This window comes from Oncorhynchus tshawytscha, linkage group LG27 (genome assembly GCF_018296145.1).
Source record: "Oncorhynchus tshawytscha isolate Ot180627B linkage group LG27, Otsh_v2.0, whole genome shotgun sequence".
NCBI classification, from domain to species: Eukaryota; Metazoa; Chordata; class Actinopteri; order Salmoniformes; family Salmonidae; genus Oncorhynchus; species Oncorhynchus tshawytscha.
In genome coordinates, this window is record NC_056455.1 from 1,569,489 (window position 1) to 1,595,437 (window position 25,949).

The 25,949-nt window shown below is 43.3% G+C and overlaps 3 protein-coding genes across 15 annotated transcripts in view; 2 read left to right on the forward strand and 1 right to left on the reverse strand.

Moving 5' to 3' along the window:
• LOC112261316 (putative sodium-coupled neutral amino acid transporter 10) overlaps positions 1 to 5,015 on the forward strand; it is a 42,075-nt gene extending 37,060 nt beyond the window's left edge. For all 8 annotated transcript variants that reach the window (XM_042307588.1, XM_042307587.1, XM_042307590.1 and 5 more), the window contains 2 exons: positions 2,561 to 2,698; positions 2,831 to 5,015. In XM_042307588.1, the coding sequence (XP_042163522.1) occupies positions 2,561 to 2,698; positions 2,831 to 3,978 (1,286 nt within the window). In that variant the 3' untranslated portion in view covers positions 3,979 to 5,015. The remainder of the gene's footprint in view (positions 1 to 2,560; positions 2,699 to 2,830) is intronic.
• A 4,604-nt stretch (positions 5,016 to 9,619) lies between these two features.
• On the forward strand, positions 9,620 to 24,452 carry tepsin (TEPSIN adaptor related protein complex 4 accessory protein). Of its 3 annotated transcripts, none has more exons than XM_024433792.2 (13): positions 9,620 to 9,895; positions 10,288 to 10,360; positions 10,506 to 10,597; positions 10,795 to 10,888; positions 11,023 to 11,090; positions 11,178 to 11,259; positions 11,574 to 11,645; positions 11,756 to 11,944; positions 12,093 to 12,282; positions 12,387 to 12,500; positions 12,628 to 12,706; positions 12,823 to 12,957; positions 24,399 to 24,452. In XM_024433792.2, the coding sequence occupies exons 1-13, from the start codon at positions 9,857 to 9,859 to the stop codon at positions 24,429 to 24,431; spliced, it is 1,260 nt and encodes a 419-aa protein (XP_024289560.1). In that variant the 5' UTR covers positions 9,620 to 9,856; the 3' UTR covers positions 24,432 to 24,452. The 3 variants fall into 3 exon arrangements, with proteins under 3 accessions (XP_024289560.1, XP_024289543.1, XP_024289551.1); XM_024433775.2 differs by lacking the exon at positions 24,399 to 24,452 and adding an exon at positions 15,125 to 16,684; XM_024433783.2 differs by lacking the exon at positions 24,399 to 24,452 and adding an exon at positions 14,385 to 14,562.
• The window catches only part of LOC112259034 (E3 ubiquitin ligase TRAF3IP2), a 33,264-nt gene continuing 25,314 nt past the window's right edge, over positions 18,000 to 25,949 (reverse strand). For all 4 annotated transcript variants that reach the window (XM_024433815.2, XM_024433808.2, XM_024433824.2 and 1 more), the window contains 7 exons: positions 23,041 to 23,086; positions 20,258 to 20,328; positions 19,820 to 19,917; positions 19,638 to 19,706; positions 19,363 to 19,479; positions 19,174 to 19,248; positions 18,000 to 18,411 (listed from right to left, as the gene is read on the reverse strand). In XM_024433815.2, coding sequence (XP_024289583.1) covers positions 18,265 to 18,411; positions 19,174 to 19,248; positions 19,363 to 19,479; positions 19,638 to 19,706; positions 19,820 to 19,917; positions 20,258 to 20,328; positions 23,041 to 23,086 — 623 coding nt within the window. In that variant the 3' untranslated portion in view covers positions 18,000 to 18,264. The remainder of the gene's footprint in view (positions 18,412 to 19,173; positions 19,249 to 19,362; positions 19,480 to 19,637; positions 19,707 to 19,819; positions 19,918 to 20,257; positions 20,329 to 23,040; positions 23,087 to 25,949) is intronic.

A 25,949-nucleotide genomic window follows, 5' to 3' on the forward strand; every position in this document is an offset into this window, starting at 1 on the left:
AGATTATGTTAAGATTAATTGTTTTTTTATAAGATACGTTTAATGCTAGCTAGCACCTTACCTTGGCTCCTTGCTGCACTCGCATAACAGGTAGTCAGCCTGCCACGCAGTCTCCTCGTGGAGTGCAATGTCGGTGTGCAGATTACCGATTGTTATGAAAACGTGAAATCGGCCCTAATTAATCAGCCAAATCCGATTAATCGGTCGACCTCTAATCATTAGCATGAAAATTAAATACAGGCACAGACAGTGTGTGGAAAATGATATAAGACTGAGACTCTCTCCAATACAACCCAACATTGCAGAGTTATGTGCATCCTTTCGAGCACATCCTTGTTATTAACCTGTGGTGAGTTATTCACAATTTTTGATGAACAATTTAAGGTTTTCTATGAAAGATTGCTAAATAAAGAGCAAAATTATTGATTATTATTATTTGGGCCCTGGTCCTATAAGAACTCACTGTCACTTCTCACGAGCTGGGTTCTGACAACAACTCACACTCATTCTTATGTTTAATAATCCGCCACAGGAAAGGAAGACAAAGAGTTACCTCTGCTGCAGAGGATAAATTCATTAGAGTTAACTGCACCTCAGATTAAAGCCCAAATAAACATCTCAACATCATCTGTTCAGAGGAGACTGTGTGAATCAGGCCTTCATGGTTGAATTGCTGCAAAGAAACTACTACTAAAGGGCACCAATAATAAGACTTGCTTGGGCCAAGAAACACGAGCAATGGACATGAGACCGGTGGAAATCTGTCCTTTGATCTGATCCAACATCCGTGTCTTTGAGACGTAGAGTAGGTGATTGGATGATCTCCGCATGTGTGGTTCCCACCGTGAAGCATTGAGGAGGAGGTGTGATGGTTTGGGGGTTGCTTTGCTCGTGACACTGTCTGATTTATTTAGAATTCAAGGCACACTTAACCAGCATGGCTACCACAGCATTCTGCAGCGATATGTCATCCCATCTGGTTTGCGCTTAGTGGGACTATAATTTGTTTTTCAACAAGACAATGACCCAAAATGCACCTCCAGGCTATGTAAGGGCTATTTGACCAAGAAGGAGAGTGATGGAGTGCTGCATCAGATGACCTGGCCTCCACAATCACCCGACTTCAACCCAAATTGATATGGTTTGGGATGAGTTGGACCGCAGAGTAAAGGAAAAACAGCCAACAAGTACTCAGCATATGTGGGAACTCTTTCAAGACTATTGGAAAAGCATTCCTCGTGAAGCTGATTGAGAGAATGCCTTGTGTGTGCGCAAAGCTGTTATCATGGAAACTTTGAAGAATCTCAAATCTAAAATATATTTGGATTTGTTTAACATGTTTTTGGTTACTATATGATTCCATGTGTTATTTCATAGTTTTGATGTTTTCACTATTATTATACAATGCAGAAAATAGTCCAAATAAAGAAAAACCCTTGATTAAGTAGGTGTGTCTAAACTTTTGACTGGTACTGTACATCCCTGTCTCACCCCACGGCCCTGTGGAAAGAAATTTATTTTTTTTGCCCATTTTAAGCACGCACTGTTGTATTTTTCTCCCTCAACACTAATTTCCATCAATTTGTATAGCAGACCCTCATCCCGAATTGAGTCAAGCTTTTTTGAAATAAAGAAAGCAGGGGAAGACTGCCTTCGTTTTGGTTTGTTTGTCAATTAGGGTGTGCAGGGTGAATACGTGGTCTGTTGTATGGTAATTTGGTCAAAAGCCAATTTGACAATTTCTCAGTACTTTGTTTTCACTGAGGAAATGTCTTCTGTTGACGATGGAGTAGATTTTCCCAAGTTTGCTGTTGACGCATATCCCAGTTATTGGGGTCAAATTTGTCTTCACTTTCATGGATTGGAGTGATATGTCCTTGGTTCCAAATATTGCGGAAGTTGCAAGAGCTGATGATGTTACAAAGTTTAAGTATAGCCAATTGGAATTTGTAGTTTGTATATTTTATCATTTCATTGAGGATATCAACACCACAGAACTTTTTGGGTTGGAGGGTTTGTATTTTGTCCTGTAGTTCAATAAATGTAATTGGAGAATCTGGTAGTCTTTAATAGTTAATTCTAAGATTTGTATTTGATCATGTATATGTTTTTGCTATTTGTTCTTTGTTATAGAGACAAAAGGATTGGAGTAGTGGTTTATCCATACATCTCTGTTTTGGATAGATAACTCATGTTTGTTTAGTGTGTTCAAGTGTTTCTCCCACTCTCTGTATTCACATCGTCACTCACCTTTCTAATCCTGTGTCCCCCTAACCCAAATGGCCATAACCCTCCAGTTCTAAACCACCTCACCCCCTCTCACACAGGACCCCCACCTTGTCCAAACTGTTATTTGTAGCAACCATACCCAACATTAATTTGACTGAGTTATCCTTTCGCTAGCCCCCCCCACCCTTAAACACATCCCTATACTGTTTGTCTGGATAAATCGAATACCCCTTCTCCCTCCAATACCTCCAAATATATGATTTATGAATGGTAATTAATTGACTCCCCCTGTGTGTGTTTGGTGTGTTCTAACCCTGTCTCCCCCATGTAGAGGGTCAGTTGGACCATGCTGCTCTGCTGCAGGTTATAAAGGAGCAGCAGGAGCAGCAGAAGAGACTGTTGGACCAGCAGGAGAAACTACTGGCTGTCATACAGGAACAGCACCAGGAGATGCACCCCAGAAAGACCGGTACAGACGCACAGCGTGTACACACTCATACGTGTTCTGTCTTTTATATTGTGATGTGTATCTAAGTGTTGAGTAATTCAACTGTTTGGTTATTAAAAGGGAAAGTAAATAATGATCTTTGTATTACGACAGATGGAGCTTCAGAGGCCGATGCAGAGAAGGGGGTCCAGGAGGAGGGGGGCACATCTAAACCCAAAGACCCAGCTCAAGGTGGTCCTGCCCTGGCCTCAGACACCATGGAGCCTGGGGAGCCCGCTGGAGCTCCACAGGCCAGAGGGGCCGAGCCTCACATCCAGCCCCACAATGAGGTCCTCCCTGTGGAGAAGAGTGCAGAAGAGCAGGTCTTCAAAGTGGTTGCCTCTGTTATTGCCAAACAAGAAGGTCTTCTGGAGGTCCCTAAACGGCCCATTTTGGCTGAGGCAGCAATCGTTGCAGAGGTGGAGGCCCCTAGGGAGAGGGACTTTGGGGCTAGGGGAGTACCGCTTGGTCAGGAGGTGACAGAGGGGATGAAGGTAGAACCAGCCCAGCTGCCACCTGCTAAAGCTGAGGATGGGGTAGTTAAAGGAGGGGTGGAGGTAGTGGACAAGGTGAAGGAGAGGATAGAGAAAGAGAGACTGGAGGAAGTGAGGATTGATAGAGCGGTGCAGGGGAGGGTGGAGGAGGAACGGTTGGATAGGGAGAGGAGGGAGAAACTGTCGAGAGAGCAGGAGATCGAAAACTCCAGAGTAGAGAAGGAGGGAATAGAGAATGAGAGGCTGGAAAAGGAGCGAGCAGAGAGGGAGAGAGCGGAGCGAGGGAGGATCCAGTGGGAGAAGATGGAGAGAGTGGAGAAGGAGAATAAGGACCAGGAGCAGAAGGAGAAATTGGCACAGCTGGAGAGCACCATCAAGGCCCGGGAGGAGCAGGCTCTGGCTCCAGCTGGGCCAGGACCTGTCAAACCAGGATTAGGAGAAGAACTAGGGGCTGTGAAGAAGAGTGGACGGGACCTGAAGGCGAGGGCGACCGTCCAGTCAGACTCCAGCGATGTTGTTGAAGAGAAGACCCACAAAGGCCAGGACCAGGGGGTCCAGGAGAAGGCCAAGGACCAAGGAGACATGGACCTGAGAAGGAGGAGGAGAGCCCTGGGGGTAGGAGGGGTAGGGGAGGCTGGGGGTTCCAGGAGGGGTGTGCCGGGGCTGGAGCCCTTCTTGGACATGGGGGTGGGATCTCCATGCAGCCCTGGAGGCACCGCCACTCGGGGGAGCACTGGTACACACACGCCAGATAAAACAGACCTCTGAGCTTGAGAGAGACGAGTAACTGGGAGAGTTTTTTAAATTTATTTTACCTTTATTTAACTAGGCAAGTCAGTTAAAGAACAAATTCTTATTTTCAATGACGGCCTAGGAACAGTGGGTTAACTGCCTGTTCAGGGGCAAAACGACAGATTTGTACCTTCTCAGCTCGGGGGTTTGAACTTGCAACCTTCCGGTTACTAGTCCAACACTCTAACCACTAGGCTACCCGGTATACACGCACATGAATACGGTATAACATACACTCACGGACAGTTGGGTTGGACTATGCAAATCCCTGTATTTACACAAACACTCGCATATAGTTGGTTAGAATGTGCACACCCTATTCTCTCTCTCACACACACACACATGTACAGTTGGTAGTTATACAGGCGTTCATACTATTCACAACACACATTCTTTCTCTCCCACACAGTCATGTTCCATGGATCACACTCTGCCTTACCGCCTGTCTTCATAATACCTGACCAGTACAGGAGGATTGTGAGTGTGTGAGGTGCATTGATTGTTATAGGGAACATTCTGGCTGCGTTAACACAGGCGACCCAATTCTGAGCTTTTTACCAATTATTGGCAAAAGATCTGATTGGTCATAATACCATTTATTGGCTGAAGATAGATCAGCATTGGGCTGCCTGTGTGTCTTCATTTGACCCTAGTCTGTGTTCTTCTACCAAATAGGAATGTTTTTTTTTAGCATGCTCCTTCCATGATTCCAGAAGACATTGCAGATATAGTGATGATAAAGATATTGTAGCAATGATCAAATATATTGTAGACTATTCTATAATAATATGCTGTATTATGCTACCATAAATCTATTTAAAATCTATTTATGTAAATATTAACTTATTTTAGTTTTTTTTATTAAGAAGCTCAATGCTCTACTGTAATGTATGTTAAGCTATGCAATACCACATGCCAAGTTTCCTTTTGTCCTGTGTGTTTGAGAGAGCAATGCACCACCTATCCGACTATCCAATGGCTGCGTTTGAGTCACTTTAAATCCCTTGATACTTCTAGGTGATGTGGAGTTTTCATTTTGGCTCTGTAGAGATTACTTGTGGTTGTTTTTGTTACTGTAGTGCTTTTGTTAAACCCTTTGAAATGTATGTTAGTTATTGTGAGCTGTAAATAGTGTATATGTTATTTTTTGAACGTAGCTAAATGTTCTCATGCTGCTTTTTTTTATACATAATATTTTTGGAAAACATTCATAGTACATTTAATTAAGGATAAATCGGTTAGCTTCCTTGCTTACATTTTCCTCTCGATTTTAAACCAGACTTCCATTTTGATGAGTACAAACTGCTACTGTAGTGTTGTATAGTGTAGCCTTATTTCTACACTGACTGGTCAAAACATTAAGAACACCTTCCTAATATTGAGTTGCAACAAGCCCCCTTTTGTCCTCAGAACAGCCTCGACTCTACAAGGTGTCAAAAGCGCCCCAGAGGGATGCTTCCCACAGTTGTCAAGTTGGCTGGATGTCCTTTGGGTGGTGGGCCATTCTTGATACACACAGGAAACTGTTGAGTGTGAAAAACCCAGCAGTATAGGAGTTCTTGACACACTCAAACCGGTGCGCCTGGCACCTACTACCATACCCCATTCAAAGGCACGTTAATCTTTTGTCTTGCCCATTCACCCTCTGAATGGCACACACACACAATCCATGTCTCAAGGCTTAAAAATGCTTCTTTAACCAGTCTCATCTACACTGATTGAAGTGGATTCAGCAAGTGACATCAATAAGGGATCATAGCTTTCACCTGGATTCACCTGGTCAGTCTGTCATGGAAAAAGCAGGTGTTCATAATGTTTTGTACACTCAGTGTAATGTACAATTCCCAAACGTTTTACCCACAAAGGAGTTCTGAAACCATAACTCTGGTTCTACATTCCATGTTCTACTTTCTCCACCTTTCCTACATGATGTTTTCCATGACTTAAAGTAATGTGGTTATTTTGTTTAGTCATATCCTGTGTGTGTGTGTGTGTGTGGGTGCCACTGCTTTGTGCCTTGTATTGTAACTTGCAGTGAAATGAATGGGCCAAAGTGAGTAACTGTATTGAGATGTAAATGAATGTTTCCTATGAAGTGGCTTCTCTCATGGTGACAATGTAAGGCAAAATACTGGAATACTTGTAGAGGGTGGTTTATTTATGCAATTTAATTGTCATCTCTGTTCTTGTAGCATTTGAAACAGTGGCTTTGACTTCTACAAATGGTGCACTGTGCTGTAGCTACTATAAGGACAGAGAATGAAATGGACTCCACAGAGAGAGGACATCAATAGTGGCTTCATAACTGCTCATGACGTCTATAGAATAAGAGTTTATTTTTCTGTAAAGCTTTCAACTCATTGTATTTTTTGAAAATGTGCAGTTTCAAGTTGTCAAAGTGTGTTGTGTACATGAACAAAAGCGACCCCATACACATGTATTTACATAACAATATTCCATTTAGAAGATGCTTTTATCCAAATTGACTAAGTCATCCGTGCTTTGCATACATTTTACGTATCAGTGACCCTAGGAGACAAACCCACAATCCTGCTGTTGCAAGCGCCATGCTCTACCAACTGAGCCATAAAGGACATTATATTATAAAGACAGTCCTACAAGTCTTTGGTAGTGGGCTCCATGTTAGTACACAGTATGACATTAAAGCATTATTGAAAAGAGTGTTGTCCAAACACTGTCCTGGCATTACCCCTGGAACCAATTTTAAACAGGTGAGACAAGAAGTCTTTCAGCACCTGCCAGCACATTACTGATACAGTACTATATGATGTTCATGGAACATGGAGGGGACATTGGGTCCATTGCCTGGTTGTGTTGAAGATACTTCTTGGCCTGCAAGACAATTTGATACATCAAAAACAGACAATTTGATCAAATGTACAATGAAACCCCTGTAATATGCCACTCACTGCTGTAACAAAGCAAGCCTTCAGAGCATCAAACTAACACAGGTCCTTTCTCAGCTCCTGTCTGCCTGTGGTAGAAGCAGTCACACGCTTCCCGTAAACTGCAGCCTGAGGAGAACAAGATATTCAGAAGTATTTTGATAAGATTTTAGAGGATGACTTCACTGGTTAGAATAGATAAATCTATGGTCCAAGTCATTTCTAGTCCAAACTCAGTTTCCTCTTGATTATTCCCTAAGAGTCCCCATAGCAACATCGGGGGCCACTGGCACCATGCATAACAATTGAAGCCAAATTCCTTGGCAGGCAATTCCTGTCCTTCCGAGTTCTCCCACTTACATACAGTACATCACCAAAAGTATGTGGACACCCCTTCAAATGAGTGGATTCGGCAATTTCAGCCACACCCGCTGCTGACAGGTGTAATCGAGCACTCAGCCATGCAATCTCCATGGACAAAAATTGGCAGTAGAATGGCCCGTACTGAAGAGCTCAGTGACTTTCAATGTGGCACCGTCGTAGGATACCACCTTTCCAACAAGCCAGTTAGTCAAATTTCTGCCCTGCTAGAACTGCCCCGGTCAACTATAAGTGCTATTATTGTGAAGTGGCAACGTCTAGGAGCAACAACGGCTCAACCGCGAAGCGGTAGGCCACACAAGCTCAAAGAACGGGACCACTGTCCCGGTTGCAACGCTCACTACCGAGTTCAAAACTGCCTCTGGAAGCAACGTCAACACAATAACTGTTCGTCAGAAGCTTCATGAAATGGGTTTCCATGGCCGAGCAGCCACACACAAGCCTTAGATCACCAAGCGCAATGCCAAGCGTCGGCACAATTGGAAACACACTCTCTGGAGTGATGAATCACGCGTCACCATCTGGCAGTCCGACTGATGAATCTGGGTTTGGCGGATGCAAGGAGAACGCTACTTGCCTGAAGGCATATTGCGGAGGAATAGCGGTCTGGGGCTGTTTATCATGGTTTGGGCTAGGCTCCTTAGTTCCAGTGAAGGAAAATCTTAACACTACAGTATACAAATGACATTCTAGATGAAGCTGTTCCCCTAACATCGACTTTGGCGATGTCATTTACAAAATAGCCTCCAATACCCTACTCAACAAATTGGATGCAGTCTATCACAGTGCAATCCGTTTTGTCACCAAAGCCCCATATACTACCCACCATTGCGACCTGTACGCTCTCGTTGGCTGGCCCTCGCTTCATACTCGTCGCCAAACCCACTGGCTCCATGTCATCTACAAGACCCTGCTAGGTAAAGTCCCCCCTTATCTCAGCTCGCTGGTCACCATAGCATCTCCCACCTGTAGCACACGCTCCAGCAGGTATATCTCTCTAGTCACCCCCAAAACCAATTCTTCCTTTGGCCGCCTCTCCTTCCAGTTCTCTGCTGCCAATGACTGGAACGAACTACAAAAATCTCTGAAACTGGAAACACTTATCTCCCTCACTAGCTTTAAGCACCAACTGTCAGAGCAGCTCACAGATTACTGCACCTGTACATAGCCCACCTATAATTTAGCCCAAACAACTACCTCTTTCCCAACTGTATTTAATTTTAATTTATTTATTTTGCTCCTTTGCACCCCATTATCTTTATTTCTACTTTGCACATTCTTCCATTGCAAAACTACCATTCCAGTGTTTTACTTGCTATATTGTATTTACTTTTCCACCATGGCCTTTTTTGCCTTTACCTCCCTTCTCACCTCATTTGCTCACATTGTATATAGACTTGTTTATACTGTATTCTTGACTGTATGTTTGTTTTACTCCATGTGTAACTCTGTGTCATTGTATCTGTCGAACTGCTTTGCTTTATCTTGGCCAGGTCGCAATTGTAAATGAGAACCTGTTCTCAACTTGCCTACCTGGTTAAATAAAGGTAAAATAAATAAATAACTGTTGCCACAAAGTTGGAAGAAGGCCCTTTCCTGTTTCAGCATGACAATGCCCCCGTGCACAAAGCGAGGTCCATACAGAAATGGTTTGTTGAGATGGGTGTGGAAGAACTTGACTGGACTGCACAGAGCCCTGACCTCAACTCTATCTAACACCTTTGGGATGAATTGAAATGCTGACTGTGAGCCAGGCCTAATCACCCAACATCAATGCCCAACCTCACTAATGCTCATGGCTGACTGGAAGCAAGTCCCTGCAGCAATGTTTCAACATCTAGTGGAAAGCCTTCCGAGAAGAGTGGAGGTTGTTGTAGCAGCAAAGGGGGGGGGGGCCGACTCCATATTAATGTCCATGATTTTGGAATGAGATGTTCTACGAGCAGGTGTCTACATACTTTTGGTCATGTAGCGTATGATGACCACTGAGGTATTGATGCTTTTGGATTATGAATGGCTACAGTGCCCATATTTGTTAGGTAGCTAGCAAGTAGCTACATACGCACCCCACCAGTACACTGGGCAAACAGCTCTGGAAACCATCCCATCCTCTCTCGACTGTGAGTCCACACGTTTGATCAATAGGTAGACACTTGATCAATAGTCTTTGACGATGGAAAAAAAAACTACGAATACAATCAATTGAATAACGATATAGTGCCTCTGCATAAGCTCTTGTACAATATTAAGTAAGTATCATAGAAATAGATGGCACTCGTAGGAAAATATCACTCAAACCATTTGATGACATAGTCCATGGACAGCGCCATGTTGTTGACCCTGAATCAGGAAATGACATGCATGCAATCTACGAACGTGATTTGTTAGGGGAATATGGATTGTGGACTTTTTGATTTGCCAATGGTTACCCTTACGCAAAAGCATTGGACCAATGGTATCGTATGAGTACTACCCATAGTTGTTTGATTGGCTACCTGTCATTGTAGACCCCGCCTTCGCTGTCTGTCCCGAGGAAGAGATGTGTAGCCTCCAGTTATTGCAAAATCATGGCAACATTCATGGAACGACTATCTTTCCTTCAGAAAGTAGGTGTTATTTTCCTATATAAACACTTGCAAATAACATTTTGATATAATGCGTATATTTCATTTTATGGGGGAAAGTACATTGTTTTGTAAATCCCATTACGCCCACTGTTTACTGTACCACAGCAACCTAGTTAGCTAACGTTAGCATGCTAGCACATCATATGATATCACACTCCCAGGACAGAAATCGTTTGTCATGATCAGACTTATATAAGACTTTAACGCTGTTGTCAATTGGTATGATTTCTCCCCACAGTGTATTACGCTGGACCCACCACCCTGTGCTTTTCGCTATAAACCCAAACATAAAATGACACAAATCTTAGCTAAATGGTCTATTCTGGTGTTCATCTGTTGGCCAATCTATGCATGATCTCTTACCCTCTCAGGTTCCCACTCTGATGAAAGCAACAGCAGATGACGAAAAGCCCTGTCCTGGCTACCTCTTTGAAGACATCGGAAGTATCCTTTTATCCCCATCACCTCCCACTGTATGCTGATACAGTACTGTGTTCTGATATTAAAGATCATTTAGTGAGATCCTATTATTTTCAATGTCAACCCAAAGACAGTACAGTTTGTATCCTTTACCCTCCTGGCGCTGCAGAAATCTCCCAGGAGTCCACTGGGTGTGGTCAGTGCCTGTTGGAGTACCTGTTGGAGAGGCTGCAGGTAGAATCCTGCCATGTCAAAATAAAGGTGAGCTCAGCTAGCCAGGTTACCAGGCTTTCAGCTGCATTAAGAAGCCCCCAAACACTGAATTTGACCTTGATTTGTTACCTGAGGCTGAAGAGGAATAATGTAGAAGAATGCAGCTAATCTTCACCATATATCATATCAGCTATTCATCTGTTCCTCCTGTGCCTCTTCCCTTTCCATCGTTTTTGTCCTTCCAGGTTCTGAAGATCTTCGTCCATCTCTGTGGTCACGGATCACCTCACTTTCTGACGGAACTCAGACGGAACTCCACCTTCATCCAGCAGGCCTCAGGTGAGATGATGATGATGATGATGTGACCACTAATGCATCTCAGTGTCTCCATTTCATCCTTCTCTTTATGACAGTAGGGTTTCGGGGGGAGCTATAGGTGTTATACTGAATCTGTGTGTTATGCTGAATATCAGTTTACAGTGGTCCTCTTGACCCCATCCATGGCACCGCTATGTACCAGAAAGTGAGGGCCACGGCACAGGTGAGCCTAAACAATGTCGAAAACAATTACTATCCCCCAATGTGTCTTTTTGAAAGTCACAAACTCTCTCTCTTTATCGGTCTTCAGGAATTAGCCAGGTTACTCTTCACAGAGACAGTCTCTGTCCAGAGCAGCACGTCTCCATGCAAACTAGCCATGGCCAACATGGGTGAGTACATTGTGTTGTTATTGCATGTGTATCTCTCTTATTAGTTAACAAACAATCTCTGACCTAATACTGCTACTAATGACAGACATCTGGCTACTGAATGAATGGATGTGACCTCAATTACAATCAAGTTAAACCAATCCTTCTGACAGAGAGATTGAGGAAGAGAAAAGGAGGGAGGGTGAAGAAGAAGAAAGAAGCAGGGAGGAGTGAGGAAGAGACAGGTGGAAAAGAGGGAGTGGATGGGAAGAGTGGGGAAAGGCAGGCACACAAGTACAATGGTTGTCTTTTATCGTTGAGGTCTTTCGTTCCAGGCATGGGGTCAGAGTCTGCCCACGGATCCAGAATGCAGGGGTTTGGCTATAGCCCAGGGAAGAACACAACAAGTAGGTGGCAGCAACAAGGCCACCATTTTGGTTTCATGTGGCTCAGTGGACCTGTTTGAGTAGATTTCAAATACACCCAGTCAAATCCATATCACGTCCTTTTCCGGCAGGTGGTGAGACCCTGATGGACAAGATCCGCAAGGCTACTGAGTTTGTGGCCAGTGCCGTCCTGCCCCCGATGGAACACCAGGGTATCCGACTCCATGACAACCACTACCGGGCGGTGGTGGCGCCTTCGGGCCCCGTAGAGGTGGCAGTGCCAGCATGTGCCTACACTGTGCCTCCTCACAGACCCAAAGGTGTTTTTAAATCAGCTGTTATATTGATTAGATCGTTAGGCTTTTATTACATAGTTGTTACATATGTTTGACAGGACTGAAAGCCTTCTTCGCCTGTACTTCTCTCAGAATCCTGGCCTGTTCCCTCTCTCTCTTCCCCTACTCTTAGTTTCCCAGCGGTGTCCAGGGCAGGTGGGTGGGGGCTGGGAGGAGATTGACAGCAGCCATAGCTCCTCCCACAACTCCTGTCAGGAGACTGCAGACCATTACCAGGTCTCGGGGGGCGGTAGCAGCAATTCGGGTGGCACCGGTAGCCAATCGGGAGCCAGTAGGGAGAGCTCCGGAGACCTATCAGAACGGTGGAAATATTACATGATATAAAAAGTCTTTACCAGCAAAATACTAAATGAGTCAACCATGCTGAGTCTCCCTCTCTCTCCCTCCATCCACCTGTCTCTGTCAGGGTGGAGGCTATGCAGTTAGGGGACTGTGGGCAGGAGATGGCGCTGATCAGAAGGATGACTGAGGGCTCCAAGGTCTTCCTGTCCAGAGAGGAGAACCAGCACTTCATCAAGGAGTCAGTACAGACCAATAGGTTGCATGTTATTAGAGCATTGGCTTCGACCTTTGTTCCAGTCTGCCTTCACCTTGATTTTTGTCCAGTGTTTTTTGGGATGTTTTAATTCCCTCCCATCTGTCCCCAGGTGTTCCACTCTGAACTGTGAGGTGGTGGTGGAGCTGCTGTCTCGCAGACTGCAGGAAACGTCACAGACTGCCCAGATGGTACAGTCAATATATATGTGTCTTGAAGGTGCTGCTATTTTGAACAGGTTTCTCTTGAAAAATAAACATCAAATCTCAAATATGTGTGAATGTGCTGCTTCCCTCCTTCCCACCAGAGGGCGCTGTGTGCTGTGGCCTGTCTCATGACCTCTGATCTGCTGTCTCTGGAGCAAATCTTCGGGGTGACCCAGAGGAGGCTGGTCCAGCTGAGTGAGGGACCTCCAGGGCCTGTAGCCAACAAGACCATCAAGGTAACACATAATCTAGTTATTACCTTTTAAAGCTGCAATATGTACGTTTTTGGGCGACCAAACCAAATTCAAATAGAAATGAGTTAAAGATCTTTCATTCCCATTGAAAGCAAGTCTACGAAGCGGTAAATCTGTTGTGTGTGCTATTTCTATGCTTTCCGTTCTTACGTTTTGTTTTTGCGTCTTTTTTACTTCCGGTTTCACACCTGCTCGTCGTACATCTCATTCCAAAATCATGGGCACTAATATGGAGTTGGTCTCCCCCCTTTGCTGCTATAACATCCTCCATTCTTCTGAGAAGGGGCGGCAGGGTAGCCTAGTGGTTAGAGCGTTGGACTAGTAATCGGAAAGTTGCAAGTTCAAATCCCCGAGCTGACAAGGTACAAATCTGTCGTTCTGCCCCTGAACTGTTCCGAGGCCGTCATTGAAAATAAGAATTTGTTCTTAACTGACTTGCCTAGTTAAATAAAGGTAAAAAATAAAAATAAATAGAAAGAAGCCTTTCCACAAAATATTGCAACATTGCTGGAACAAGGGGCCTAGCCCGAACCATGAAAAACAGCCCCAGACCATTATTCCTCCTCCACCAAACCCAGATTCATCTGTCGGACTGCCAGATGGTGAAGTGTGATTCATTACTCCAGAGAATGCATTTCCACTGATCCAGAGTCCAATGGTGGCAAGCTTTACACCATTCTAGCCCACGCTTGTCATTGCACATGGTGATCTTAGGCTTGTGTGAAGCTCCTGACGAACAGTTATTGTGTTGACGTTGCTTCCAGAGGCAGTTTTGAACTCAGTAGTGAGTGTTGCAACCGAGGACAGGCGACTTTTAACGCTTCAGCACTTGTGGTTCCGTTCTTTGAGCTTGTGTGGCCTAGCACTTGCGGCTGAGCCATTGTTGCTCCTAGACGTTTCCACATCACAATAACAGCACTTACAGTTGACCGGAGCAGTTCTAGCAGGGCAGAAATTTGACGAACTGACTTGTTGAAAAGGTGTCATCCTATGATGGTGCCACATTGAAAGTCACTGAGCTCTTTAGTAAGGCCATTCTACTGACAATGTTTGTCTATGGAAATTGCATGGCTGTGTGCTCGATTTTATACACATTTCAGCAACGGGTGTGGCTGAAATAGCCAAATCCACTCATTTGAAGGGGTGTCCACATACTTTTGGTGATGTACTGTATGTAAGTGGGAGAACTCGGAAGGACAGGAATTGCCTGCCAAGGAATTTGTCTTCAATTATTATGCATGGTGCCAGTGGCCCCCGATGTTGCTATGGGGACTCTTAGGGAATAATCAAGAGGAAACTGAGTGTGGACTAGAAATGACTTGGACCATAGATTTATCTATTCTAACCAGTGAAGTCATCCTCTAAAATCTTATCAAAATACTTACTTCTGAATATCTTGTTCTCCTCAGGCTGCAGTTTATGGGAAGTGTGTGACTGCTTCCACCACAGGCAGACAGGAGCTGAGAAAGGACCTGTGTGTTAGTTTGATGCTCTGAAGGCTTGCCGTGCGGTAGCAGAGAAAAAAGTCTATAACCTGGGTGACTGGAGTCTTTGACAATTTTATGGGCTTTCCTCTGACACCACCTATTGTATAGGTCCTGGATGGCAGGAAGCTTGGCCCCAGTGATGTACTGGGCCATTCGCACTACCCTCTGTAGCGCCTTACGGTCAGAATCCGAGCAGTTGCCATACCAGGCAGTGATGCAACCGGTCAGGATGCTCTCGATGTTGCAGCTGTAGAACCTTTTGAGGACCTTGGGGCCCTAGCCAAATCTTTTCATTCTTCTGAGGGGGAAAAGGTGTTGTCGTGCCCTCTTCACGACTGTCTTGGTGTGTTTGGACCATGATAGTTCATTGCTGATGTGGACACCAAGGAACTTGAAACTCAGCTTACATGGAACAATGATTCTCTACACTATATTGCTTGTTTTGTCACAAACTGAAATGAAGCGAACTATTAGAATTTTAGCAACCAGGGAATGGCAGGGTGATTTCTGCATATTGAACCTTTAATAATAAGCAAACACCAGAGAGGCAGAGTGTGATGAGCCTGGGTGTTATAATCGAAGATGATGATCTACGATGGTTGACTCTTGGTATATACACTATGTAGTTTTGCATTGTAAAATAGGATGGTTTTGCCTTCCAGATCCTTCGTCAGTTTAAGGCTTTGATGGGCGGGCCAATCATTGGTGCCGGATGTGATGCAGCCAATGGTGTTCCTCTATCCTCCTCGGACCAGCCCCCCACTCCCACAAGTCCCGCACTGCTACTGCCAACACGCCCAGGTGACATCACGGTCTTTAACCATCACAGAGGGAGAGACCCTGAGACTGAGCAGTCACCTGGGGGGCAAGCTCAACCCCCTCCCCTGCCTGACCTGGGCTGGGCCCAAAGGGGTACATCTGAGAGGTTACTAAATCTCAACCTTGATGATGAGAGAGGGTCTGCTAATCAGGATGAAGAGTTCATGGACAGTCAGATTGGGTTTAGGACTGGTGAGACCCAGCTCACCTCAAATGTTATAGTTAAAGACTCAGAGCTCCAGACAGAGAAGGACCCATTCCGAGTCACGGACCCCCAGATCGAGCAGCCCTGTGGGGGTAGACTGTCTTTGTTCAGTGGCATGGAGCTGGTGGCCAGAGGGACGTCTGTGTGTCCATCAACCCTTACAGAGAGGAATGGAGATCTGCAGCTTCAGGTGGAAAAGAGAGACGGGAGGGAGTGTCTGAGTGTTACCCCTACAAACACACCGCTACTCTGTGTCGATGACAGCGATACAACGCCTACGTACGACCTCACTTCCACCAGCAGACAATCAGCCTTCTCTTTCCTTAACCTCTGATCTCCAACACAGAACAGGAATGTTTAGGATCATGCGGGCACCATAGGCATCTCTGCTCTGAAAACATGACTACAATTTGTCAGGGGTGCCCAGCTCCCAGTCCTGAAGGTATGCAATGTTCGCTGTGAGTTGTTATATTAACTTAATTTCCATAATAATCCCCAGAGGTAAAAACTCTACACAGTATGCCTGGAGTATGTTCAGTTTGCAGTTATGTTTAACAAATGTGAGGTCATTTTCGAGCTAGTTAATGGTTACTTTGACTCAGGATTTTGCACTACAATGATTTTATGTTAGAGTAATCCACTTGGGCACACACTGATTGAATCAACATTGTTTCCACGTCATTTCAATTAAATGACTTTGAGCCAACGTGGAATAGATGTTGAATTGACATCTGTGCCCAGTGGGATGTGTCTTCCGCTCTTCTCTGGCACTAGGTGCCCTTCTTACTACCTTAAATATAAACATTGAGTGTTATTTCACAAGTGTGTTTTATTTCTACTCTTGATTCACATTCAATAGGAATGGGACTGGTTGTAGATTGCATGAACGATTTGCCAAAACCTCAGTGAAATATAATGAATTAATGTTTGACGAGGAGTTGTCCTTCTCTATGACCTGTCTGTTGGTCAGAGCGCTACAGTATACGACAGATTGAAAGCATATTGGTACATTCAGTGGTGATACTGTGTCTATTTCAACTAAAGCCATGCTGTTGCACCACTGTGTGACTAGAATAAAACCTGCTGTTTGTTGCAGCACTAAGTAGAAGAAAGGCCTTTCATGGTGGGCCATTACATAACATTAGCAGCACCCCGCCCTACAGGCGTTAAATAAATGGATCTGATTCACTGCAATTCCTCCCTTGTCAGAAATGTGTTATCTGTTCAGTAGTTTTTTGGTCTCTGGATATGCCACTAGGGCTGCGTTTACACAGGCAGCCCGATTCTGATCCTTTTTCACTAATTGGTCTTTTGAGCAATCACACCAGCTCTGAAAAATATCTGAAAATATCAGATTTGAGCTGCCTGTATAAACACAGCCTAATATTCAACTCCTCATGGGACCATGGCACTGCAATGTTTTGAATCAAATGTCCCCCTCTCCAGTGTGGGCTGACTAATCTACCAGCTCACATTTGTTGCATGTGTTTTAAATTGGATTGAAAACATTGGGGGCAGGGAAAAGTCAGATCATAGAAGTTAGGTAATCTAGTGGGTCTTTCAGTCAGCAGGGAGTTGTCTCATATGTGGTTCAGCTTTGCTATGTGCCCGGAGGGGGCCCATGTTAGAACAAAAACACATTCCTGCACTACAAGAATAACAGGTATGTCACTATGGAAAAGTGCCCATGGGACATCACAACTCTGACATCACCTCATTGAAGATTACATTTAAAAGGTTTAGGGTCAGGATGTCCCAAGGATACCATATAACATTAACCATGTCACTATATTGGCAGGGGGTGTCAAACTCCGTGGAGGTCCGAGTGTCTGCTGGTCTGTTACTTCCTTTCAGTTATTGTCAAACGAAGACTTAGGACCTCCCCTCACCTGGTTGTCAAACTAATCAATTAAGACCTAGATAACCAGGTGGAGGGGAGGTCCTAACTAATCAATTACCTTAATCATTCAAGTACAAGAGAGGAGTGAAAACCCACAGACATTGAAGTCTCTGGAATGAGTTTGACACCTGTGATAGTGCACCATTTCAGATGCAGATATTCTTTGCCGATGGACCGAACTGTCAAAATTGTCTATGTACTCAATCACTGCCCAGCGGGGTCTGAGTCACTATACCTGGAGTCCAACACAGAGTCCTTTATACTTGAGTCCCAGGTCACTTGGCAGTGCTAAAAGCTGCGGTCCAACAATCTTTAAAGTAATTCTTCATCAGGTAGAAAGCTAAGTAAGGCTAGACTGCTAGTACAGTAACTATGTAACATTTGCTGTTGTAGCTAGCATGTTGAATCATGCAAGAGAGAGAGAGACTGACAGTCATCACTGGTCGAGTCATGAAAGTCGTGACTTAAGTCCTAGTCAAAATGCCTCCGTTTAAAAGAGTATTTCCATAAGGGAAAACATTTATTTAGTAAAACAATGTTCTATTTATTCACTCATCTTGGATGCATGTCATAGTAGTTTTATAGGGAGCAAACCAACTGAAATAAGACAGGGTAAATATCAATCAAATCCAATTTATTGCAACCTCCCTGGGCAGAATACTGCAACAGATGTTCCCAAAAGGCAAGAGTATTCAGAGGTTGTTGATTATGTGCTTCACAACTTTGTGTCACTCAGCCAGCCATAGCTATGGAAACACAAATTCCCTAGAATAACACTAGTGCCTTCACCCCAAAAAAGGCTGGGATTAGGACCTAGTCCTGATGGAAAAACAGCATGACTGGACTTCACTGTAAAGTAAACCCAACAGGCTGTGGTTCTAGAGGGGGGTGGAGACGATGGTGGGTAGCTCCCCAACAGGCGGAGGGTTGTACTTCTCCACTCTCATCAGTCGACGTAGGATGTCGTCTCTGTCCTTTGGCCAGGTGTAGACTAGAGTGTTCTGGAGCCAGGCAGGAACATGGCACTGAGACAGACAGAATACCTGTTTATACCTGGTTCTAACATGCAGTCTTTGTCCTGATCTTGTCCACATTCTGATTGTGCCCACATTTTTAGATAGGTGTAGACGATTAAAAGAAGCATCTGATTGTGATCAGATCTTCCTGCCCACCTCTGGAGGTAGTCAGGCACGCATTGTGTCTGGATATTGTACAAGTGTAAACGGATCTGAACAGTGAATCCATTTAAATCATAATTTCCCACCCTCTAATACCATTGACAGCTGTCACCATTGACTTGTGGCATCAATGTGTCTTAAAATAAATCATACATATTAATTTTAAACAATATCTGTCATATAATTTGCATACAGGGAGGGACCAGGAAATCTGGTCACAATGCAGACACAGTGTACAGAAAAGACACATTAATAGCACATGTGGACACATCTGAAAAAGTGGGTACAATCGTTTTGCTGAGGGGGGGACGGATCATAATAATGGCTGGAATGGAGTAAATGGAATGCTATCAAACACATAGAATTCATGTGTTTGATACCATTCATTCCGTTCCAGCCATTACTATGAGCCCGTCCTCCCCAATTAAGGTGCCACCAACCTCCAGTGGTGTTAGCACAAGGTATAAATGGGCTAGAGGGGGAGAGGCTGCTAGAAAGAGGCCATTGATCTTACTGAATTCAGTAAATAAGAGCTATTGTCTTTCAGTTTCCTAGTAAAGTGTTTTAGTGCTTAAAAAAACAACATTAATTTCCACATAAATCCAATACCTTTTTAGCTCCTGGAAACAGTATGGGAATGAATCTGAAGTTCTGGCATCCATTCTGAATGAACTCATTCTGCAGCTGTAACATAGTCAAACTTTCATATCCCTTTCTAGAAGTGAAGCATGAAATCGATGAAAACATTATTTTTGATAGATTATCATTAGGTTTCTTTATGGACTGCCATAAGCTCACCTGCTTATAGATATAGACTGTGTGTAACATCCTCTCGTCTTTCTCCATATAGATATTAGCCCCCGTTACGGTCTCATGATACTTGGGACTGATAACAATGATGATAAGGTAATATTTCTGAGAAGGTAAAGATAGAAAGGATTAGCCCTCAGCCACTTCATGTTGACACATGCTAACTTGACTTCATTTGTGATGTAACATAGCATTGATTAAAAGGTTAAGAAGCATTTCTACCATCTTGTCAAAGTCATCTGAGGTTGAATCAGCCATTTTACCTCGTTGATGTATTTTTCCATGAAGTCAATGGCGCTAATACTTATGAGCTGCTGCTCAAATACATCCACCTGAAACCACACAGGAAGAGAAACAGCACTAATATACTACTATATCAGTAAATGGCAAGTGAAATTCTTTGATTCTGAACTGTAAAAAGTGATGAGGAATAAAGTAACCTTACACTAGTGTCAAAGCCGTTGTGACGCAGTAGGGAAACAAAGTTCATGGTCTCTTTAAAATGGTTGTCGCTGTCTCTCTCATAGGTGACAAAGACCTTTCCTAAAATAAACAAATAACATGTTATTCAATAGCACTGTGTGCTGTTAAATAGCACACAGTATGGACCAACAGAAACAAGTGTGTAATCACTCGTATTTGTATAATAGCACAAACACTTTACATTTGTGTCATTTAGCAGATGCTCCTATCCAGAGCGACTTACAGTTAGTCACATTCATCTTAAGGTAGCTAGGTGAGACAACCACATATCACAATCATAGTAATAAAAATGTTCCTTAATAAAGTAACTATCTGCAAAGTCAGTGCTAGTAAGAAGACAACAAATTCCATGTTGATACTATTGGCAGTTTTGGTCTACCATACTCTGTACAGCACTTACTTTGCTCCAATGACAGCTGTGTACTACTCCCTGGTCTGTCACTTTGTCTGTGTTGGGGGACAAAGCTCTCACTGTGATGGGAGAGACAAGCCAAATCATAGTGCCAGTCAAGAACTTGACAATGTAACTTACATTAAGCGTAATTTATATTTACATTTTTGTCATTTAGCAGATGCTTTTGTCCAGAGCCAGTTACAGTAGTGAGTGGATTCATTTTTGTACTTTTTCCCGTACTGGTCCCCGTGGGAATCAAACCCACAGCCCTGGTGTTGTAAGTGCCATGCTCTAACTGAGCCAATACTTCATGTATCTCTCGTGGGGAAATTGTCCAGGCAATCATTGGCCTTTTAGATATGAGTTCCCACTTTCTGTTTGGTTGCTTGGAACCCTTGTCTATTGGTCTGTACTAAACCAATACCTATGATGTGTGTTCACCAGTGGAGGCTGGTGGGAGGTGCTATGGGAGGACAGGCTCATTGTGATGGATGGAATGGAATGAGTCAAACGTGTGGTTTCCATATGTTTGACGTGTTTCATACCATTCCATTAATTCCATTCTTTACAATGAGCCTGTCCTCCTATAGCTCCACCCTCCAGCCTCCTGTGGTGTCCACCTTATAGCTAACGCTGTGTTACGGCCTGTACTGTTTGTGTACGACTTCAGTGGCATGCAGAGTCCGGAACCGAAAACGTTATTATTAAAAGAAGCACATGCCTGTTCCAATGGAAATAGAGTATATTACATGTAATTGACAAAATTAGATTGTCAGAACTCTTCTCTGTCAAAGAATTTTCTCTGTCGAAGAATTTACAGTATGCATTCCTTAAATCATCCTCTTCAAATGGCTTGATATTGTTGCAGAGGTCATCGTTTACACAAGACAGTTTTTAAAATGTAACCAAGGAAGTAAAACATTGAGGGGAAGTTGTAACATCAGAGCCCGTCTAACATTTCCTCATCTCCCACCCCTTCTAATGCCACCTTCCCCGATGCTTCTCCCTCTTTTTCCCCTGCCCCGCTACAAAATTTCTCCCTGCAGGCAGTCACTGAGTTGGAGTTCCTAAAGGAGCTCCTTAAACTTGACCCCCCTCAAAAAACATCTGGGTCAGATGGTTTAGACCTTTTCTTCTTTAAGGTTGTTGCCCCTATCATCGCCAAGCCTGTCTCCTTTCTGGGGAGGTTCCCTTTGCTTAGAAGGCAGCCACAGTTTGTACTTTATTTAAAGGGGGAGATCAAGCTGATCCTAACTGTCATAGGCGTATTTCTATTTTCCCCTGGTTATCAAAAGTATTGGAAAAACTTGTCAATAATCAACTGACTGGTTTTCTTAATGTCTATAGTATTCTCTCTGGTACACAATCTGGTTTCTGCTCAGGTTATGGATGTGTCACTGCAACCTTAAAAGGTCCTCAATGATGTCACCATTGCCCTTGATTCTAAGCAATATTGTGTGGCTATTTTTATTGACTTGGCCAAAGCTTTTGATACGGTAGACCATTCCATTCTTGTAGGCCGGCTAAGGAGCATTGGTGTCTCTGAGGGATCTTTGGCCTGGTTTGCTAACTATCTCTCTCAAAGAGTGCAGTGTATAAAGTCAGAAAACCTGCTGTCTCAGCCAGTGCCTGTCACCAAGGCTCGATCCTAGGCCCCACGCCCTTCTCAATTTACATCAACAACATAGCTCAGGCAGTAGGAAGCTCTCTCATCCATTTATACACAGATGATAGTTTTATACTCAGCTGGCCCTTCTCTGGATGTTGTGTTAAACGCTCTACAACAAAGCTTTCTTAGTGTCCAACAAGCTTCCTCTGCCCTTAACCTTGTTCTGAACACCTCCAAAACAAAGGTCATGTGGTTTGGTAAGAATAATGCCCCTCTCCCCACAAGTGTGATTACTACCTCTGAGGGTTTAGAGCTTGAGGTAGTCACCTCAAACAAGTACTTGGGAGTATGGCTGGATGGTACACTGTACATCTCTCAGCACATATCAAAGCTGCAGGCTAAAGTTAAATCTCTTTCACTTCAGCTACAAAACTAACCCTGATTCAGATGACCATCCTACCCATACTAGATTACAGAGACATAATTTATAGATCGGCAGGTAAGGGTGCTCTCGAGCGGATAGATGTTCTTTACCATTCGGCAATCAGATTTGCCACCTTTGCTCCTTGTAGTGGACATCACTGCACTCTATACTCCTTTGTAAACTGGTCATCTCTGTAAACCCACTGCAAGACCCACTGGTTGATGCTTATTTATAAAACCCTCTTAGACCTCACTCCCCCCTACCGGAGTTATCTACTGCAGCCCTCATACAACACCCGTTCTGCCACATTCTGTTAAAGGTCCCAATAGCACACACATCCCTGGGTCGCTTCTCTTTTCAGTTCGCTGCAGCTAGTGACTGGAACGAGCTGCAACAAACACTCAAACTGGGCAGTTTTATCTCAATCTCTTCATTCGAAGACTCAATCATGGACACTCTTGACAGTTGTGGCTGCTTTGTGTGATGTATTGTTGTCTCTACCTTCTTGCCTTTTGTGCTGTTGTCTGTGCCCAATAATATTGGTACCATGTTTTGTGCTGCTACCATGTTTTTTTATGTTGTGTTGCTATCATGTTGTGTTGTCATGTGTTGCTGCCTTGCTATATTTATATTGTATTCGTTGTATTTATTTTTATTTTTAATCCCAGGCCCCCGTCCCCGCAGGAGGCCTTTTGGTAGGCCTTCATTGTAAAAAAAAAAAAAAAATGTAAAAGATGGGTTAGTTTGACAACTCACCTTTGAGTGGTGCCAGCTGCATCTTGATGTCTGCAGTGGTCCGGACCTGATGACACCAATATATATGTATATTTATTTAAAAAAATAGTACCAGTCAAAAGTTTGGACACACCTACTCATTCAAGGGGTTTTACATTGTAGAATAATAGTGAAGACAAACTATGAAATAACACATCACAATATATTTTATATCTGACATTCTTTCAAAGTAGCCTCCCTTTGCACACCATTTGCATTCTCTCAATAAGCTTCATGAGGTAGTCACCTGGAATGCATTTCAATTAACAGCTGTGCCTTGTTAAAAGTTAATTTGTGGAATTTCTTTGCTTCTTAATACGTTTGAGCCAATCCGTTGTGTTGTGACAAGGTAGGGTTAGTATACAGAAGATAAATCAAATCAAAGTTTGTCACGTGCGCCAAATACAACAGGTGTAGTAGACCTTAGTGAAATGCTTACTTACAGGCTCTAACCAATAGTGCGGAGGAAAAAAAGTATGTCTGTGTGTGTGTTGGTAAGTAAAGAAATAAAACAACAAAAAGACATTTGAAAATAAGAGTAGCAAGGCTATATACAGACATCGGTTAGTCAGGCTTATTGAGGTAGTATGTACATGCATAGTCACTTTAACAATACATTCATATGAGATAAACAGAGAGTAGCAGCAGCGTAAAAGAGTTTTTACCAAATAGGGCTAAGTCCATATTATGGCATGAACAGCTGAATTAAGCAAAGAGAAACAACAGTCCATCATTAGTTTAAGACATGATGGTCAGTCAATCAGGAAAATGTCAAGAACTTTGAAAGTATCTTCAAGTGCAGTCGCAAAAAAACATCAAGCGCGATGATGAAACTGGCTCTCATGAGGACCCCACAGGAAAGGAAGACCCAGAGTTACCTCTGCTGCAGAGGATAAGTTCATTAGTTACCAGCCTTAGAAATTGCATTCCAAAAACAATGCTTCAGAGTTTAAGTTACAGACGTCAACATCAACTGTTCAGGGAAGACGGTCTACAATCAGGACTTCATGGTCGAATTGCTGTAAAGAAACCACTACCACAGGACACCAATAATAAGAATCAACTTGCTTGTGCCAAGAAACACGAGCAATGGACAATAGACTGTCCATTCCTTTGGTCTGATGAGTCCAAATTTTTGGTTCCAACTGCTGTGTCTTTGTGAGATGCCACCATGAAGCATGGAGAAGGAGGTGGTGTGATGGTGCTTTGCTGGTGACACTGTCTGTGATTGATTTAGAATTCAAGGCACACTTCACCAGCATGGCTACCACAGCATTCTGCAGCGATACGCCATCCCATCTGGTTTGCGCTTATTGAGACTATCATTTGTTTTTCAACAGGACAGTGACTCAACACACCTCCAGGCTGTGTAAGGGCTATTTGACCAAGGAGAGTGATGGAGTTTTGCATCAGATGACCTGGCCTCCACCGCAGAGTGAAGGAAAAGCCACCAACAAGTGCTCAGCATATGTGGGAACTCCTTCAAAACTGTTGGAAAAGCATTCCAGGTGAAGTTGGTTGAGAGAATGCTATGAGTGTTGCAAAGCTGTCATCAAGGCAAAGGGTGGCTACTTTGAACAATTTAAAATATATTTTGATTTGTTTTACACTTTTTTTGGTTGCTACATGATTCCATATGTGTTATTTCACAAATTTGTTGTCTTCACTTATTCTACAATGTAGAAAATAGTAAATATAAAAGATTATTGTTGCTCCTTAATAATTTGTTATATTTCGATTTCTTTTCTCCTTAAAACTGCATTGTTGGTTAAGGGCTTCTAAGTAAGCATTTCACTGTAATTTCTACACCTGTTGTATTCGGCGCATGTGACAAATACAATTTCATATTGACCAGTGGAGGCTCATCAATAGTAAAAATAAAGAAAAACCCTTGAATGAGTAGGTGTCCAAACTTTTGATTGGTACTCATTTTTTAAATGCTTACACACACACACACACACACACAGTAACAAACACATATATAGGAACAAATACATACAAAGAGTATCATTTTAATTGTCATTAGCTAGGTTTCCATCCAATTGATGACAAACTTCCATGGGAATATTCTAAAACCCACATAAAACAATAACAGCATTTTCCCACCAGTGTTTCCATCAAATTGACTTGTTTGCGGATAAAAGGCTGTGCGTGATGACGTAGTGCACATGAAAGTAACTTTTGCGGTTCAATTCTCATGTACCGAATAAAGTACAAGTTAAATAGGTTTCCATCTCTACTAATGGTTTTGTCACAATTTTTGGCGGGTTATATAGCGAATGTGCACACTCTGGTCTTGGCACATGCACTCTAGGCAACAACTCGCAGATACAGTGCAGGTATGGACTACATGATGAGATTATTATGGGCAAAAGAGCAAGGTTATTGTTATTTGTCAAACGGCAGGAAAGCATCGATGAGCTTGTCACCAGAAACTCTTAATGGAAAGGAGAATCAAGCTCATCACCTTCACCACCCTGTGAAGTTCATCATAATTTATTTAATCTGTAGCGGGGACTCGTAGTGGGAGGACCACACACCATGTCAACGCGTGACTCCAAGTTTACTTCGATATGTGCAAATATTGATCTAATAGCCAGCATAAGGCGCCTCCCATCACTATTTCTTGCATTATACATTTTTACCGACTCAAAAAGATCCCACCTTGTCTAGCGTATTTCATTTTGTCGACATTTGGAAAGTTTACCGTCAAATGTTCTGTTTCCATCAGGCCTGTCATGACATTTTTATCTGACATGTACTTTACTCACGTAAAAAAAGGTTGGATGGGAACCTGTTTATAGACAGAATATGTTGCTGCATGCACTGTGGATGATCTAACATTTTAGGAGGTGGAAGGCCAAAATAGGAGTGCCTCTGAGGAATAGGAT

Bases quoted from the DNA above. Each gene is read 5' to 3' on its own strand.
- tepsin (XM_024433775.2), top strand. From the start codon at position 9,857: ATGGCAACATTCATGGAACGACTATCTTTCCTTCAGAAA. The intron at 11,646-11,755 runs GTAGGTGGCAGC...CTTTTCCGGCAG, and splicing joins CCCAGGGAAGAACACAACAA to GTGGTGAGACCCTGATGGAC. The intron at 12,501-12,627 runs GTCAGTACAGAC...ATCTGTCCCCAG, and splicing joins AACCAGCACTTCATCAAGGA to GTGTTCCACTCTGAACTGTG.